Source organism: Alternaria triticimaculans (genome assembly GCF_023758025.1).
Source record: "Alternaria triticimaculans strain BMP 0046 chromosome Unknown scaffold_13, whole genome shotgun sequence".
Classification (NCBI taxonomy): domain Eukaryota; kingdom Fungi; phylum Ascomycota; class Dothideomycetes; order Pleosporales; family Pleosporaceae; genus Alternaria; species Alternaria triticimaculans.
The window spans coordinates 652899-670468 of record NW_026055970.1 but is presented as its reverse complement, the minus strand read 5'-3'; the positions used below and the strand labels follow the sequence as shown (position 1 = coordinate 670468).

General features: G+C 52.1%; 6 protein-coding genes across 6 annotated transcripts; 3 read left to right on the top strand and 3 right to left on the bottom strand.

Moving 5' to 3' along the window:
* Positions 1-529: 529 nt before the first annotated feature.
* J4E78_008108 (uncharacterized protein) lies at positions 530-4145 on the top strand (the record flags this gene model as incomplete). Its single annotated transcript, XM_049368710.1, has 2 exons — positions 530-973; positions 1023-4145. The coding sequence occupies 2 exons, from the start codon at positions 530-532 to the stop codon at positions 4143-4145; spliced, it is 3567 nt and encodes a 1188-aa protein (XP_049219675.1).
* Positions 4146-4542: 397 nt separating this feature from the next.
* J4E78_008107 (uncharacterized protein) lies at positions 4543-6656 on the bottom strand (the record flags this gene model as incomplete). The annotated part of the gene is made up of 3 exons (XM_049368709.1): positions 4543-5167; positions 5610-5670; positions 6524-6656. The coding sequence occupies 3 exons, from the start codon at positions 6654-6656 to the stop codon at positions 4543-4545; spliced, it is 819 nt and encodes a 272-aa protein (XP_049219674.1).
* An 881-nt stretch (positions 6657-7537) lies between these two features.
* On the top strand, positions 7538-8565 carry J4E78_008106 (uncharacterized protein; the record flags this gene model as incomplete). Its single annotated transcript, XM_049368708.1, has 4 exons — positions 7538-7609; positions 7666-7999; positions 8052-8186; positions 8243-8565. The coding sequence occupies 4 exons, from the start codon at positions 7538-7540 to the stop codon at positions 8563-8565; spliced, it is 864 nt and encodes a 287-aa protein (XP_049219673.1).
* Positions 8566-9597: 1032 nt separating this feature from the next.
* J4E78_008105 (uncharacterized protein) lies at positions 9598-11103 on the bottom strand (the record flags this gene model as incomplete). The annotated part of the gene is made up of 1 exon (XM_049368707.1): positions 9598-11103. The coding sequence occupies one exon, from the start codon at positions 11101-11103 to the stop codon at positions 9598-9600; it is 1506 nt and encodes a 501-aa protein (XP_049219672.1).
* Positions 11104-11889: 786 nt separating this feature from the next.
* J4E78_008104 (uncharacterized protein) lies at positions 11890-14067 on the bottom strand (the record flags this gene model as incomplete). The annotated part of the gene is made up of 3 exons (XM_049368706.1): positions 11890-13909; positions 13958-13997; positions 14055-14067. 3 exons carry the CDS (start codon positions 14065-14067, stop codon positions 11890-11892), a joined length of 2073 nt encoding a protein of 690 aa, XP_049219671.1.
* Positions 14068-14269: 202 nt separating this feature from the next.
* J4E78_008103 (uncharacterized protein) lies at positions 14270-15274 on the top strand (the record flags this gene model as incomplete). Its single annotated transcript, XM_049368705.1, has 1 exon — positions 14270-15274. The coding sequence occupies one exon, from the start codon at positions 14270-14272 to the stop codon at positions 15272-15274; it is 1005 nt and encodes a 334-aa protein (XP_049219670.1).
* Positions 15275-17570: the final 2296 nt, after the last annotated feature.

Here is a 17570-nt window from a genome sequence, read left to right as displayed (position 1 = left end):
GGCAAGGAGCTCATAGGCGCGTGCTGTGTCCACGAGGACAAGGCGCCGGGTCTATCCGTGCAGCCCGGAACACAAGAATGAAGATCAATGAAGCCGATGTAAAGCGATACAATAATCGATGTTGTGACAACGTTCTAATCAATGAAGTACCGACCGCAACACGATCTCGGTGAATGAGGGGTGGCGGGGCAGACGCGCAGGCAGGTAGTTGGGCTGACGAGGGGCTTCAACGTATGCACGACATGAATGTGAAAGAAAGTCCTCAGAATGTACTGCATAGACTCCACGGAAAAGTTACGAAAGCATAGTGTACACGGGGATATGGATGGAGATGTGCATGCATGCATGCTGCATTGACGTAGCGCGCCGTGTTCGCGATGGCTGATAGCATGTGGTCTGTGCATCCGAGCTAAGCAGGATCCCTGCATGAACGTGTTTACTGACTGTTTACGTTGGTGCAGGTTCCGCAACACCAGACGCATGTCACCCTAACCCGCATATCCACGTCCACCACCCCCCGAACGTCGCCATGTCTGGACTCCCGCGGCCAGGTCCGCCGGTCAAGCGGAATACCACGAGCATGCGACCCCCCACGACGCGCCCGCCCCATCTGGCGCGTGGCCGTTCAGCGACACCCGCCATGGACGGCCGCTCATCGAGAGCAGAATCAGTAGCTTCCTCGGCGCGAGCTCCACGGTCATCGCCCCTCAAGCGCAAGATCGATTTCGAAAGTGAGGGAGGAGAAGAGACAAACATCAACGTTGTCGTCCGGTGTAGAGGGCGCAATGACCGCGAAGTGCGCGAGAACAGCGGCGTCGTCGTGTCGACCAACGGAATCAGGGGCACAGCTGTAGACCTGTCCATGGGCCCGAGTGCGCTGAGCAACAAGACATATCAGTTCGACAAGGTCTTTTCTCCCGCAGCCGACCAGGCCATGATGTACGACGAAGTTGTGGCTCCTATACTGGACGAAGTGAGTTGGAACGGAAGAGAACCACCTTCTTCTGCTAATAAATATATAGGTCGTAGACGGCTTCAACTGCACAATCTTCGCATACGGTCAGACCGGCACAGGAAAGACCTACACCATGACCGGTGACATCTCCAACGTCCTCCCTCTGCCAGACGCCGCTGGTATCATTCCACGCGTGCTTTACGCGCTCTTCCAACGCCTCGAGACCGACGAAATCGAGAACTCGGTCAAATGCTCTTTCATCGAACTTTACAACGAAGAACTTCGCGATTTGCTTTCACCGGATGACGCGACAAAGCTGAAGATCTACGACGATAACAGCAAGAAGGGCTCTACCACGACCATGGTCCAGGGAATGGAGGAGTGCCATCTCAAGACTGCTGCCGAGGGTATCACAATGCTGCGCAACGGCAGCCACAAGCGACAAGTAGCTGCGACCAAGTGCAACGACCTCAGTTCGCGAAGTCATACCGTCTTCACCATTACCGTCTACATCAAGCGAACGACAGAAGATGGCCAGGAATACCTGAGCGCCGGAAAGCTCAACCTCGTCGATCTTGCGGGTAGTGAGAACATTCAGCGCAGTGGTGCTGAAAACAAGCGCGCAGCAGAGGCTGGTCTTATCAACAAGAGTTTGCTAACACTGGGTCGCGTTATCAACGCACTCGTCGAACGCAGCTCACATATCCCGTACCGAGAGTCAAAACTCACCCGCCTGCTGCAAGACTCGTTGGGCGGTAGAACAAAGACGTGCATCATTGCGACCTTGTCGCCAGCGAAGAGCAACCTCGAAGAGACGATATCCACCCTCGACTACGCATTCCGCGCGAAGAACATCCGCAACAAGCCGCAAATGAACCAAGCCATCAACAAGAAGACCCTGCTCAAGGAGTACACAGCCGAAATCGAGAAGCTAAAGAGTGAATTAATAGCGACCCGGCAGCGCAACGGTGTCTATCTTACACAGGAGAATTACGAAGAGATCACCACAGTAAGCGAATCGAGACGAATCCTTAGCGAGGAGCAACGTGACCGGCTCGAAACCATGGAGGTCAACCTGCGCAACAAGGTGGAGGATCTCTTCAAACTTACGACAAACTTCCAAACCTTGAAGAAAGACAACGAACAAACTCAATTAGCTTTGGACGGCACCAAGGGTATCCTAGAGAAGACGGAGATTGTTCTGGAGCACACGCGCCAAAATCTTACTGAAGAGGCGGAATTGCGAAAGGCGCATCAGAAGACTGAGCAAGAGCTCGCAGAGGTTGGGAAAGAGATGATCTCAACACTCGGCAAGACCACATCAGCTATCGACGGTTTACGATCGAAGATTCGACGGAAGTCAGAACTTCAATCGCAGAACCGACGGAATTGGAATTCTTCCCAAACCCAGGTTGTCGATACCACCCGTATGGTCGAGGACCGGATAGAGGAGCTTCAGCAACAGCAAGAACAGTTGATGAACGCGATATCGGAACGTATGCAAGCTTTTGTCAGAGATGAACTTGAGCAGCTTGGCGCCTCGCAGTCTTTCTTGCAGGAAAAGATGGAGGCATACCAGACTTCCGAACAAGAAGTCAACGGACAGACAGCTCAAGCGCGCGACCACATGAATGAAGTTCTGGAGGAGATCAGGAGTCTTCGAGAAGACGTCAAGACGAAGATTGGCGCAGGCCTCGATGAGCTCTCAGGAGCGGCGGAGACAATCTCTGCGAACATCATCACGGAACTCGACGCCTTCCACACGCAAGTCCACGCGTCCTATGCGGGGCTCGGCCGAGACTTCAAGACCACCTTTGACGATCTAGTCAAGGATCTGAACGACCAGCAAATCGAGAACGAGCGACTACACCAACAGGTCGTAGAGGCCAACGCGGCCTTGGTCGAGGCGAACAAGACATCTCAGGGCCAACTTGAGAAGGTCGTGAACGAGGAGAAACACAAGTCTGCCGAAGATCGCCAACAACTGCTCTCACAGCTTACCGCCATCATCAACGCAAACGCCGACGCGCAAGAGAAGAGGTTAGACGAGAAGCTCTCGGCTGTACGGGAGGAGATGAATGCCGCCAACGCTGCGTTCGAGACGAAGCAAGATGCTTATGCTGATGGCGTTATTGCATGGTCAGATAAGTCTAGAGACATCCTGGCGGGTGTGTCCAAGTCACGAGATGCCGTCAAGATCAAGATCAAGTCAGACTTCGCAGCCGCGACCCAGCATTCCACTTCGATCAAGGACACGACTACTTCCGTCCACGAGAGCACTGTCAAGACTGTTGAGGCTCAGATGGCACACCTGGACACTCAGCTTCAATCCTTGGATGACATCGTAGCCCGCATCCGCGAACAGAACAACACCCACCACACCGCCCATACAGCATCGCTGGCCGCTTTGTCGTCAACAGTAGCAGCTTCATACTCTAGCATTGGCGATCATCTATCCACTTCATTCGATCGCGTTCAGTCTCTTGAATCCGACATGTCAGCGCAAGCAAACACGTTGAAGGAGACTTTGCCATCGCTTGCTGCAGATGCAGACATTCGGGCACCGCTACACGAGCTCCGCGAGGTCGTCGGGTCCCAGAATCTAATCGAATACAACCCCACTGGCGAAACACCCCAGCGCGTCTCCTACACCATCCCCTCCACCCTCCCACGCACCGAAGCACACGAGAACATCCTCTCTCGTCTTCGAGACCGCCCCGCACCCGTCGACACCACAACGCGCAGCCCTTCAAAACAACCCATCTTCGACGACGCCACAGGAACGCTCAACCTCTCATCTCCAACCGACATATTCGCCGACACGAGCAAAAAGCCTATTTTTTCGCACTCCATCAGTGCGCACGCCCACACCATCTCGCACCTCCCCACAGGCAACCCTTCCTCCCTGCGGGAGCTAGATGTTAACGTGGTGGCGCAGGAAGCTCATACCCAGCCACTTCCCCATCTCGCATCCCAGTCTTCTTGCGACTCGCTGAGCGGCGGCCCTCCGAATAAGAAGGCGCGAACCAATGGCGATGATACAAGTAAGCTTCCGATGAAGAAGATGACGAGGAAGACGGTTGGCGTTGCTGGCGACCGTGGTGATAGGGAGAATATTACGAATTTCGGTAATAGCGTTGGTCCGGGTCTTGCGGCTGGGCGGAAGTTGAGAAGTCATGGGAGTGGGTAGATGCTGGGATTGTGGTGGTGTATAGTTTTGGCGTTTTACCCCCGAGTTGGACCTTTTTTGCATAGTCACGGCGTTTGATGTGGGCAGTGGCAGCGGTATATCTGTCTTGTCTACTTGTTCTCCTTCTTCTGCTGGCGTTTGGACACTGGGTTCAAAAGGCTGGGCATACATAGGCGTAATGACATTCCGAACTTCTTACCCTCATCACGTTTCCTAGTCACCCTGCGATATATTTGCCAAATGTTTGGATCCGCGCGGGTGAAAACACTCCGGCCCTGTTCGTGACGCAGTCACTATGCCGTGTGCTCACTTTCTGCCCTAATCACTTTGTTTTGCGCTTGAGGTTGAGTTTTTCAATGTCTAGGTATACAAGTTCCCTTATTAACATCCATGTACCTTACAAAGCCAGCCAGACAGCTAGAGATACACTCGCGAAAGCTCCCATTATCGCCCGCGAAGACGAGAATCCATGCACAGCAGCGCCCAGTTCCGAATGCAACCAGCACTTGCGGTCTGATCTCTGGTCGACTGAGGCAAGATTGAAACTATTGAGGGGGTAAGGTGTATTGCCACAATCACCCTCATCAGCACTCCAACAGCTGTACCCAAACCAGTTCAGCAAGTTTTGGTCATCGTTAGGATCGAGTTCAGAGCAGTCCTCCCCTCCGTAGACGGTAGCCATCATATTTGAGAGATGGCCCTCCTTCCATATGTCGTCATAAGCCTGCACTACATGGTGGCGGTATAGGACCCGAGAGTAGTTTGCTGATCTGTCGTACTTGTCGGCGTTGAGAAGCGTCCAGTATATACCCGCTTGTTCGTCACCAAACCTGTTAGAACCGAGGTTCCATGTCTGGTTCACAAAGCCCTGCGTGGCGTTTCCACCAAAGAGGTCTCCAAGACTGAAACAGTGCGGGACGATGGGAATACTACTCGTAGTGAAGGTCAAGGCGTCGCGGGAGTCGTAGTAGTTACACGTGTCGTCGTGGCCATCCTTGAAGAAACGGAGCGTCAGGTTCTGACTATCGAACGGTTAGTTGACTTGTGCCGATACATGGGGAGGGCACAAACTTGTATGGGCTTAATTCTTGCCCATCTGCGTTCTGGGATGCTTGTGCATGTGCGTAGAAGGGAGAAGAAAGCAAGGCTAGAAACGCCGATCTGTTGATGACTTGGAAGAGCTGCATTGGAAATGCTGAAGCAAAAGGTTTAGGGAGAGTCTCGAAAACAGCAAGAATTATCAAGTCTGGATGCGGTTCTGAACGAGTCCGATCTCAGTAGATGCGAGCGTGGGGGGCGGCTAGGGTGTTTGTACTCCATCTCCAGACATCGCTGCATAATAAGGCCATCCGCTTCTTGCCAAGAGTAAGGCATACTCATGGGACATTTCGTCATGTGTCACACTGCGGCTTATTGCATGTAAGGGCTCAGACCATCTCACCGGCTAATCGGTTGGAACGGAACGTTTCCTTGTCGCTTCCAGTGTCTGAAGCTGTCGCTGGTCGCGTAGATTCGTCGGTTGCAGCTGCTCTTAGCACTGTCGTCATTCGTCCTCTCTTAAAACCCGACTCATGTACGCCCCAAATGACATCGCTGGGTCATAACAACGCACATATTCTTCCTTAGCGTTGCGACGTTGAGGCGGGGTTGGGTGGCACGGTCGTCCCGATCATTGTCTGATTTTGGTAGTGGTGTTTACCAAGACCCGGACGGGGTGCCTCGGGGCGCCTTATGTAGCCCCCACAACCACCACGTGCCTGCTTCGATTAGTCACGGCGGCAGCTAACCTTAACCACTATAAACCACAACACTTTGATCCAACGTCCGCGGTGTATTCCGGGGTAATCTTCTGCGGGTCGTTTTGTGTGGGGATCTCGCTTCAACCATGCGCCTTGTCATTCGTCGATGAGTTTCGGGCGTAAGCCGTATTGCCGGTCGAGCCTTACGAACTCATAGTAAAGAACGAATCTCATATAGAGATTGGCGAGAAGATGACGTCTTGACACATAGTTATGCTAGGTACACGCACGAGGGATAAGCATGTACGCCCGGAAGACAAGCATTTATGCGGTGCTTAAGTTGAAGTCATCCATTGAAGGTTGGTGTGTAAAAGTATCTATGTAATGCTCTGACACAATGGGTTTCCAACAAGTCCGCCCCAGAAGGCTTTCCGTACACGCTTCAGCCACTTCCATAGCAGTTGTACACAACAGTTCCTGTCACGAGCGGTGTTCCAGTGCAGTACCCTTTGCAAATCTGATCGACTCTGTCCCCTTCCTGTTCAGTCAAGTAGCAGTCTTGTTCACATTCAGCGCCTAAACATAGGGTGTCAGCTTGTTTTACCTAAGGGACCGAAGCCGGCAGTTGCTATTACATACCACCCTCGTATGGACCGCCGTTGCTGTCGGCAACATCGCCGTTGACGCAGGAGGGTACATCGTTTTGTCGTTTGACCGAAAGTGCGAGGGAGCTCGTAAGCAGAGTACTGATCAGGGCAAGTGAGAGCTTCATGGTGGCTTGTTGGGGTCGAGTGGTCGATCTTGTCTCGAAAGAAGAAGTGGAGCTGATAGAGAAAGGTGTTGCTGAGCATTGAGTCGGTGGGCGAGGTGGCTTATAACTGTCCCGCGGACTTGGCAATTCGACCTCCATCACAGATTAGTTGCTTTCCACCGGCGCTTCCGGGGGGATGACAAGGCGTATCTGTGTCGCTTTTTCCTACTTTCGTCGTTAGTCCCCGGTTTTCTAGCGATCCTTCAGCTCCCAGGCAGACTACTGTTCTAACCGGTAAGACGACATCACTCAACATTACCATTCGGGAAGGTCTTGATATTTGCGTTCATCAGTGTCTTAGAAGGATGAGATACCCAGGAGGCTACGGCAAATCAAAGGTCGGCCATATCATAGGCAGCATACCTAATGTTCGTACAGGCTGACAAAGTGAACAAGCCGAACCTCCACTTCGCATGGATAAAGTATTGGCAACAGTTGGGGGCCGAGCACATGTTGTCAACGAAGTTCTGATTTGCTATTCGATTTGAGACATGTTACGATGGCATGCCGAAGTTCCGGAGAAATGTCACCATGGCTCCATAGTGTCATGGATAGCAACAAGCACTGCTCAAGCCGAAGAGATATAAAAAGTCCTTCTGTGAACCAAGCACTCATCACCCAAACCGGACTTCTCCCTCTCAGTTAAACGGCTTTGAACAACTATCATATAATCAGCTTTCGCGCAAGTTTCAACATGGCTGCCTCGGTTCTCACAGCCATTGGGCTCGTGGCTGACGCATTGACTACGGTTGGGTTTTTCGAAGCCAACGTCCCAGGATCAGCACCAGAGGGTGCAACTGTCAGAATCAAAGGTACAGCATCACAAGAGAACTAATATCTTCATGGTAGTTGCTGACACACTCTTCACTCCTGCAGCCGGTCTACCCGACCTTGGTAACGACGGAGACAGTCTTGTGAGTGCTACGTCCAAGTATGGACAACATAGAGTCCGCTGCTAACAAGAGGTTAGTCTGGCTCGATCAACAAGGTCTATTCCTTCTCCCAGGTAAACGGATATCAGGGTCAAGCTGATGGCTGTGATATCGGTTCTGGTGGAATTTGCGACCGCACCATTGACGCGGGGGTTGGGGGCCAACGAGCCAAATACGTCAGCATCTCGAACAACGATGACGCGACATGTATTGCCTGGATCACCGTGACGCAATTCGACGGCACTTTTGGTGGTGCATGGACTGGCGATATTGGATCAGTCTGTGGCCAATCCTGGTACGAGAGCGTCGAGGTAGCGGGACGCCTAGACGACGGCGGCGACTACGTTCCCAGGTGCACTTGGATCGATGCAGGTAAATTGCGGCCATGGCACACATGTGATACCTACACTGACTTCGTATCTAGACCATACCAACGATATTGCGGCTGCTTCTCTGAAGTTCGATACCTCCGCGTATGGTGAAAACGTCAACGACACCGCGAGCAGCAACGCAGGATGTACATACACGATCTTTGGCCCAGACAGTGGCCCTATCGCTGGTCAGTCATCCCCTTATACCTACCGCGCAAGGACTTTCTCTAACATTCGTGTTCAGACCAACCTGGCGCCAAGCGTAGTGTCTCTGAGCGCCCCCAGTGGATGACCGAGGCACTTGTCGTGTCCAACATTGCAAGCCACTCAGCGAAGGGACTTTGTGAATCTGCCACGTCTTGGGGACCGGACTTTGTTGACGCACATGGAAACTTCTGCGATATGGGCTCTAAGACTCTCACGCCGCTCTGCTCCTCGCAGGATGTTGATGGGTGTGTAGATGTGGACGAAGACGAGAGCGCTGTCGTGAAGCGCATGAGCGTCGCGAAGCGCACTACCAGCGTCAAGCACAAGTCGTACAAGAAGATTGCCAAGTGGGGATTTTAGATGATGGCCTCTTGGGCAGCCTTATGAGAGGAGGTTTACGTACATTTGCGGAGTTTACACTCAATTACGCTCATTACCAATGACATTTGACTTTTACAATCTATCCCACAAACCTCGCAAGTGACGAGGTCATGTTTTGCCGTCCATGACTTCTTCTTGCACGACTTGCATGACTCTGCGATAGCAACAACGACGTTAACTGTCGCGCAGAAGATATGTGGCTGTATCGTAGCATGTGCTGCCGGGTCGCAGTTTCCAAGGTTGAGTCTCGAGGTCGTCTTGCGTATGATCGCCTGAGTAGCCAAAGTAAACGCAGCCACTCGTCATGAGCGCGAACTAGGTTGCCAAACGTCCATCATGCGGACGAATGCTCTCGGAAATTCTCGATGTCGAGACAAAGAAAAGGATCCCGGGAGCTAGGTAATTAGAGTTGTCGTCTTCCCGCTTGCCGCTGCTTCCGTGCAGGGACTTGTTGCGCTAGCCGCTCGCAGCGGTCACCTGGGCTTCACTCCTGAGGTCGCCTCACGAACTCGAGAAGCATCGGAGGATCGGGAATGAGGCTGGCAGCGGGCAATATTGGGCACAGCCTGGGTGTCGACGAAACCTTAAATTGTTACGCGTATCGTACCCACTATGGTTTCCACGAAGAACCTTGAAATCTTCTATCGCCAATGTCACAATTTGCGTACTCAGGTGCAAGTACCTTGGCTGTCAACTGCCGAAACAAAGAAATACTGTTCTGAACGCCATTTCTTTGGAATCAGTCACTAAGCGATGTTTTTTCGAAGAAGGAAAGTTATGGTGGAAGCGACGTAGACTAGATTGACCTTAGTATCTGGGTATGCAATTCTCTCCTTCAAGGTTCATCACTCGCTCGACGACATCTCTCGTAAATGCAGGAACCGTCAACAGATCACAAAGCCATATCTTTACCGTTGGTTCACCTTACCATGAACTCGCCATATGTCTATTCCGTATTTTCCCAAATCCTAAATAATACAAATAACACCGTCATCATGCATTCACCTTCTATCAACTATCAAAAAACTCCGCTTCTTTGTCCATCAACGCATCCAGCTCATGGTCCTTCAAGCCCACCAAATCCATCTTAAAATGCCAATTATGCCACCCAATCTGGCGCTCATACCTCCCAACATACCCCTTGACCAGCTCCCTCCAAGACTCCTTGCCTACATCTGCTAATCGTTCATCCCTCATATCCACAACCTCCGTTTTCCCCGGCGGCGACCCCTCCACAAACTTCACCCTCTCCACACCCCCAAACGCCTCCCTCATAACCCTGACCACCATAGCAACGTCCGCCTTCGGTATCCCCTCAATATCAATAACAAGTTCCCGCAAATGCAATTCCTTAGCAAGAGCTCTCAACTGACAGCGCCAAAACAGCGGTAAGCCCGTCCCGCCATTCGGCTGCGGCGGCTCTAGGAACTCGAAAATCGCATCGGAGGCTAACCAGCGCACGCAATGAAGCAAAGCATTCTTCCCGAAATGGAAAGCCAAGCGTTTGATGTGGGGACGATAAGTCGGGCCGCATTGCCAGAGGAAGTTTGTCGTTCCGCTGAGGCCGAAATGGAAGGTCGTGCTGCGCATTATGTATGGGCGCATTGTGTCGTGGATGCCGCGCGAGATGCGTAGTAGGGTTGATAAACTGATGGCTCTTTCGGAGGCTCTAGCACAGTTCCTGCGCGCGTCGTTGGTGAGGTCGTAGTCCCGGGTAAGTCCGGCGGCGGTCATGAGGATCATTTCTTGGAGTTCAGTGGGTAGGCGTTGGAATTGGTGGAAGAGTGGCTGGATGGGTACGGTGTCTCGTTTTGAGGGTGGTGGACCGAGTGCTTGTGAGCGGACGCGGAAGACGTAGTCGGCTGTGTTGGCGACGCAGTGGCTACTCCGGCCTGGCAAGCGGGCAGCGAGGTGCCGAAAGTAGAGTCTGTTGAAGTAGTCGCGTGCTGAGAGCCATCCTGAGCCGAAGCGGATGACGAGGTTGTAGTAGCTGTTTGAAGAGCCGGATATGGCTTCTGGTGACGGCCATGCCTCCTCTTTCTTGTCCTCCGCGAGCTTCATCTCGCTGCTGAGTAAATCCATGCTCCTGCTCTTGATATCCCGTCCCAATTCTCTTATCTTGCCGTTTACGCTGTCCTTCTGTGGTCCAAAAAGCTTAATAGCAACTGTCTTCCTATAGTCCGTAAAACTCGAATCCGTCAAAATACAAGTTACACTTCTACCCAATTCGAGGTTTTCGTTGTATTCAGGCTCAGAAGGTAGTAGGCTGAGTTTTCCTTGAAAGAAATTACTCGATTCGTGGCTCAAGTGCCATCGTTTCAGATGTTCCAAGAACGATTTTCGCCGCTGCTCCTGAAACGAGAATTTGCTTGATGGGCTGCGTGGAGATTTAGTTGTCTGCGAGGTAAGAGGAGGTTTAGGGGTCTTGAAATCGGCCGAGGTCAGCGTGGACGGTGCTGGCTCCGTCGTCGGTGTTTTTGGGACACTAGTGTCGCAGGTGATGCTTCCGCGAGTCATAGTTTTGGTAAGTGAACCGTGACGAACAACCACCTAGACCTCAATTGAGCGGTGTGTTGATCTGGTGAGCTGCTGTGGGAGTAGTGAAAGAAACTGTGTCAGATATCTGGTGATAGTTCCAGGTTTGGTTCAAGCTAGTTTGTCGTGTAACGTATTCCCGCCGGTTCCCGTTTTGCAATGTAACAGGGTCTTGATTAGAACGAAGCGCACGTTCAACCACGTAATTTCATAAATGTTTGCTTTTTCTGGTAAAGAGTTCCCTGATAGATACAGGACGAAGGATTGTGATTACGTCGGTTGAGTTGCCTGGCTTTTGGTTTCTGAAAAGGCAAGAGCGCCGGCACTGGCAACAATGGCTCAGCGAACGGACAAAGGTTTGGTAGAACTGTCAGGCGAGAGCAAACCGGCAGGCTGGGGAGTTAAGGCCGTAGCCCATGGACCCTGTGATGCGCACAGGCAAGTTCCAGCACGCCAATATCATTTAGGTGATGCACCTTTGCGTAACCGTGCATGAAAGCGGGCGCGTCTTGGCATATGCAGACTAGTCGCTTGACCGATGTTAGACGACACGCGACTACCCCAGGTGTTCTTGCCAAATAACACCCCATCGTATATGAGACATCATGATCAGCTTTTCAGATGCTGTTATGCGTCCGCAGACATAGTGTGTGTTGAAGGGATGGAAAATATGAGAATGGTAAATATCATAAATCGAAGGTGGCGATAATGCCGGGTATCTTTCCGAAAGTACACACAAGAAACTTCATCCAGCCATTCGCTGTGCAATCAGGCTCTTCCCTCTAGAAAGCCTGCAGCTCTTTCCAAGAGCCCGTTAAAGCCCTGTACATTGGCCAGAAGGCCGCCACTTCGAGAAGTGACGTCATTGCCGACCATTCGGAGCAGCATAGGAAGGGGGATATTGGGTCCCTCCTCTTCCCTCCCTTCTTTGCGTGCCTTTTTCCGACCGTTCTTTATTGCAGCCTCAATCTCGAACATGTCATCGCTAAGGGTATTTCTAGCATCTACCTCGGCCTTCTCGGCGTTGTATCGTGCTTGGACATCGTCCGTTTCGATAGCAATTTCTTGCCTGCTGTCCTGGAGACTGAGAATTTCCTTACGTAGCTCAGCATTGTCGCGTTTGAACAACTTGATCTTCTTGAAGTTGGTGCTCAAGAGATCATTCGCGTCCTGCAAGTCGAGCAACTTCTCGTTGAGGCTCTCCTTGAAAGAGAGCGAGAGATTGATCTCACTTCGATATTCCTTGCGACGGGTGGAGTCTTGTGAGGCTTGAAGCTTTTCGGCCATACGGCTCAAGCGGTGGTCGATGGTTTCTTCTAAGATGGTACGCGTGGTGTCTGCGACTGTGATGCCTCGAACTGCAGAGCCCTTGATGCGCATGACAGAGATGGTATGCTTAGGTCCCAAGAACTTTTGACGCTTCCGGGGCGGTTTCTCTGACGTAGGTTTGGCGCGTTGTGTCTGCTTGGGAGACGGGTTTCTCGTTCGGGGTCGTGGAGTGAGTTCTGCCTCTTCGGGCTCCGGCTCTTCGTACACGTCCAACTCTTCATCCGCACTGGAAATTTCGACAGCGTCCTGATTCCGTGGTGTAGGTTTGGGGGAGTGTATAGAAGCTTGTTGATGGTCAGGGGAGACATCATCAAGAACCTCGTCCACTTCTTCCGGTGTTGGCTCCTCGCTGTTTGTAACATCTGGCTCGCGTACAGCTGGCGCTGCTTGAGGTTCGCTTTCCTGGACTGCGACTTCTTTTCTGGGTCTGCCGCGCTTGGCAGGCTTCGTCGCCGTGGTTGCGGGGACCTCAACCTCCTTGGGTCCCTCCACTACCCGGCGCGGTCTTCCTCGTTTGGCTGGCTGCGGCGGAGTGGCTTGCTCTTCAGACTGTTGCTTTCTCAATTGTTGTGGTGTCGCACCATTCGCTGCCGGCGTTTGCTGGATTGGTGTCGGTTGGCCGAGTGAGGAGAGCTCGTCTGCGTCCATTTCAACATCTTCTTCTGCGGTTTGCTGCGGCCGTGGTTCGCTCCCAACCACCCGCGGTGTAGATCCATTGAGCTGCGGCGATAGCTCATCTTCGCTCTCTTCGTCCACTGAAGCTGCGGCTGGTGTCTCGAGAATAGCGCCGAGTTGTGAAGCGGAAGAAGTTCTGGGTTGCCCGTTTGGAAGTACGCTGGGTGTAGCCGGACCAGGATCCGTAGAACGCGATCGCCGTAGTGTCGACCGCCGCGATACAGCTGACGCTTGCTCAACACCCTCGGTGGCAGGCGTCTTTTGTCGGGCACTGACAGGGGTTGCGCGTGTTTGTGACGATGCTTGTGGAGGCGTTCGTTTGATGACGGTAGACTTGGCGAAGACCGTCTTGCGTGCAGTACTGGCGCCCTCTTCCAATATGGATAGCTCGTCTGGTACGCTGTCTTGTTCTTCGCGTATGGGTAGAACCGTCCCAACGACCCTCCTGCTTTGTTCGATGGAGCGCACAGCGTCCTCACGGTCAGGGCTTAGCTCATCCTCTGCCGCGTCGTCTGCGCCTGATTGCGCATTTGGTGAACCCCGCTTCCTCTTGCCCAACTGAGGGGTCACCGTGTTTTCTTTTGGTGTAGCTTTCGGCTTTGATGCAGTGCTGCGCTGAATCGACGCGCTTCTCTGCCGTTGTGCCGAGCCATTCGCGCTCCTGGGTGTCTTCTGGGCTGGTGTTCGTCGCGGTGATTGCTGGGGTGGGAGAGAGGGTTGTTTCGTCGGTTGCGAACTGAGAGCGCCGAAGTTGAAGCCGAAAGACGCCTGCACAGATGAAGGCCTGTCGTAGTCAGCGTTTGCATGTCTCAGGAGTTCTCGAGTGTCTTACCCAGCACCGCGCACGCGCTGTTGTCGATGTTCGCGGCGATCTAGAGACGTGTGAGTATGAAATTCGGATTATGAATCCTTGAACAGAACGAACATACCGACTGGCGCCATAACAATGTGTGTCGTAACAATTCCTCGAGTTGATGTCGTCGCCGTCGCGTAATCGAGTCGTTGTTATGCCCGGGCGCATCTGAGGCCAACGCGCTAAGACATACTCGGGTGCTCGGACCCCCGACCCATGTTCACTGTCCCCGCAACTTGGGAACTTTCACCTGCTCACCTCGCGCATACGAATCTATACGCCGACACAACCATGGGCTGGCTCTGGGGAAGCGGAAATAGCTTAGGCGGGCAGGACCAACTCGACCCATCTCTCCGCGACTTCCTAAAAAAAGAGGCGCCCACTGGCCCGAAACCTTCATTACCCTCCGCTCCCAAAGAAAAGCCCGCCGAGTCGCCAACACCCACACAAGCGCAAGCGCAAACACAGACCGATCCCGAGAAGCCATATGTGCCACCGCAATCGCAATTCCAAGATGGCCGATACGCCGACCTCTGGAAGACCTACACCCCACAGGACGTCGTCAACAACCGCGGAAAGTCGGAACAAGACAAGTTACGAGACCTCGTAGACGCCTACAACGATCGCAAAGCCTCGATCGGACGAGTCGCCATGGAGAACTGTGCACTGGAATACATGAACCAATTCGAGTGTTTCCAAAATCCCAAATCATGGTGGTCGGCAGGAACCATGTGCATCGGCGAGTCGCGCAAGTTCAACCGCTGTTACGACATACAGTCAAAGTTCTTGAAGGCATTGGGATACATGACCATGGACGAGCGGTCTCCGGAGGAAGACGAGCGGATACAAATGCACGCAGATAAACTCTACCAGCGCATGATACAACAGGAGGAGGAAATGGAGAAGGCCAAGGTAGAGGGACGGCCAGTGCCCAAATTCGAAAGCATATTGTCGAAACGGAATGTCGCGGAAGCCATGAGCGGCGTATCATCGTCAGGGAAATCAGCTGTGCCGATAGCTGAGATTGGCAAATCGAGTAGCAGCATGGACGATACCGATGTGTGGAAGCAGATCAAGCCGGAAGTACGGGAAGAGTACCAAAAGAAGCTAGAGAGCCTGTCGCCCGAAGAGCGCGAGATCGAGAGGATGGCTATAGTTGGTGAGATTAGGGCGCAAACTGGTGTGGCAAAGCAGCTGGAACAGACATTTATCGAAGAGCGGGTAGCTCGTATGAAGAGGAAGGAAGCTGGCCAAGCAACAATTGGCGACACAATCAAGACGTTGTGGGGATGGTGACCACTGCTTGAGAGGTGTAAGTAGATTTTGTTTCGATGACGTGTACGATCAATTCATTGGATGAGATAACAGCAGCCATATCGCGAACACATCCGCGCACATTTCCCGTCCATACTCACAGTGCACAGTCATCGCAGATTGCATGTCGTGCGCATTGACAATGCGATAGTCTCGACTCTCACAATGCCGCGACACAGCTATAGATTCGCTAGCTCATACTTCCCACCACCGGGGTACCAGAGCCACCAACCGGAAGCTGCACGCCCACTCACTCCAGGAATCTCGAACCCCTTCCTTCGACACCTCCGCCACAATGCAGCCTTACTCTGACCACAAAGACACTTCCGAAATGCCATTCAGCATAACGGACACATTTCTCGTCCTCATCCTCGTCTTCCTCCACATCTTCATCTTCTGCCTTGCATTCGAGATATCGCGTTGGTCGAGGAGCAGAAGGATCGATTACGAAATGGCAGTGGTCGATGATCAACCGCTTCGTTTTGAAGTCGATAGGTGGCTGGTCGTCCCTGCTCAAGAAGAGCCAGTGCCTGAATATTCCGCGATTGACTCGAGTCCGCCTCCGCCGTATATCAAAGATGTCGATCTGAGTGTTTTTGTGGTAGAGGTGGACGAATAGGACGACGACGCTGTGAGTGGTTGAAGACTGGCGTACCACGCTAGGGGTGGCTACGATCCGTGTTGCAATAAACGAAAATACCTTTTAAGCCAGGAGTATACATCGCCTTAGGCGGTACTCACTTGTAAACTTTTAATATTGTGTATGCAGCAAAACGCGACACCATTTCTAGTTCACCATGGTTACACTTATCACTTTAGTACTAGGAGGAGCGAAGTAGCAAGTCCCCACTACCTCGACCATAGTTCTGGAAGAAGCGAGTACCAAGTCCCCACTACTTCGACTATAGTTCACCAAGTCTAAATGTTTACTTAAAAACTCCATTGCCTCCATTTCTCTCTCGCAAATCTTCAAACTCAAATCTCAAGAGAGATCTTCTGGACGTTCTATATCATCACGACATACAAGGATAGATTACCTGAAGCTTAAGCCACCACCACCGGCATTACCTACAACGCCGAATACAAACTCGAGCAACGAAGGTAATGTACCTCTATTGTGTGATTCAACTTCATCTTCCAGCAATGCATACACATCATCGAAGCCAAAATTAACAGTTTTATCAGCTACGCCATCAACAGACCCTACTACGCCATCAGGATCTCCACCAGAACTATCAACGACAACAATCTCAGGCTCATCTGAGACGAGTCTGGACGAAATGTTGCAACCGCAGAACCCCCGCCCTGTCGATGAGCCAGTCGAAGAGTCAGTCGAAGACGCTCGGGATGAACCGGCGACCAATCCAGCAGTAGAGGCTACTCCTGAGATGCTGCGACAGAGAGTAGAAGCAGCCCGACATCGCCGCAGAGCTCGGTTGAATCGCAAGTTACTTCTGGAGGAGGTAGCCAAAATAATGAAAAGCTGAACACCCGGGAGCCTACGTTGACGTTACATCAGCTACTTTGCATGTTTTCAACTTGATGTAGGCTACAAAACTGTTTAGTTTCTTCTAGAGGAGATGGCTAAACAAGGAAAAGCTGAACACCCTGGAGGCTACGTTGATGTTGTTCCATCTACTTTGCGTGTTTTCATCTCGATGTATGCTGCAAACCTGTTTGGTTCCTTCTTCTTCGGGTGAGGTAGACGAGTCTCCTGGTTTGTATTTGCTTGAACAATGTTCTTGAGGCAGTCTACAGTCTACTATAACAATGGACGCCGTCTGAAAGACTATTCACGAACAATGATTGCGACAGTCCAAACACACCGTTTCCACCAGAGACCTTTCCCGGCCTCTCATCACCACAACCGAAGTCGTCTTCGCCCCGCTCTTCACCGATGGCTCAACCAAGAAAATTCAAGATGCCCTTTCCCGCACGCAAGCCGACTATCTCCCCGCCAGACCTAATCTGCTTCGGCCACTCCTGCAACGAATTCAACTCTTCCAAATTCTTCGGCACCGCAACACCCTTCCCCTTGAACTACACTACCACCTCGTCAAATCTCTTACCATCTCCAACGAACGACAAACTCTACAACGATCTATCACCCATCACCACCCCCGATCCAACCAAACGATGCTGCGCAATCTGCCACCTCCACCAAACCAGACACATACATTCTTCTGCATCGACAAAGAGAGGTATTCCGGTAGTTTCGATACCAGTTCTCACATTGCAGGATTCTCTTGTTTTCCACGAGGCTTGTTTGTTTTCGTAT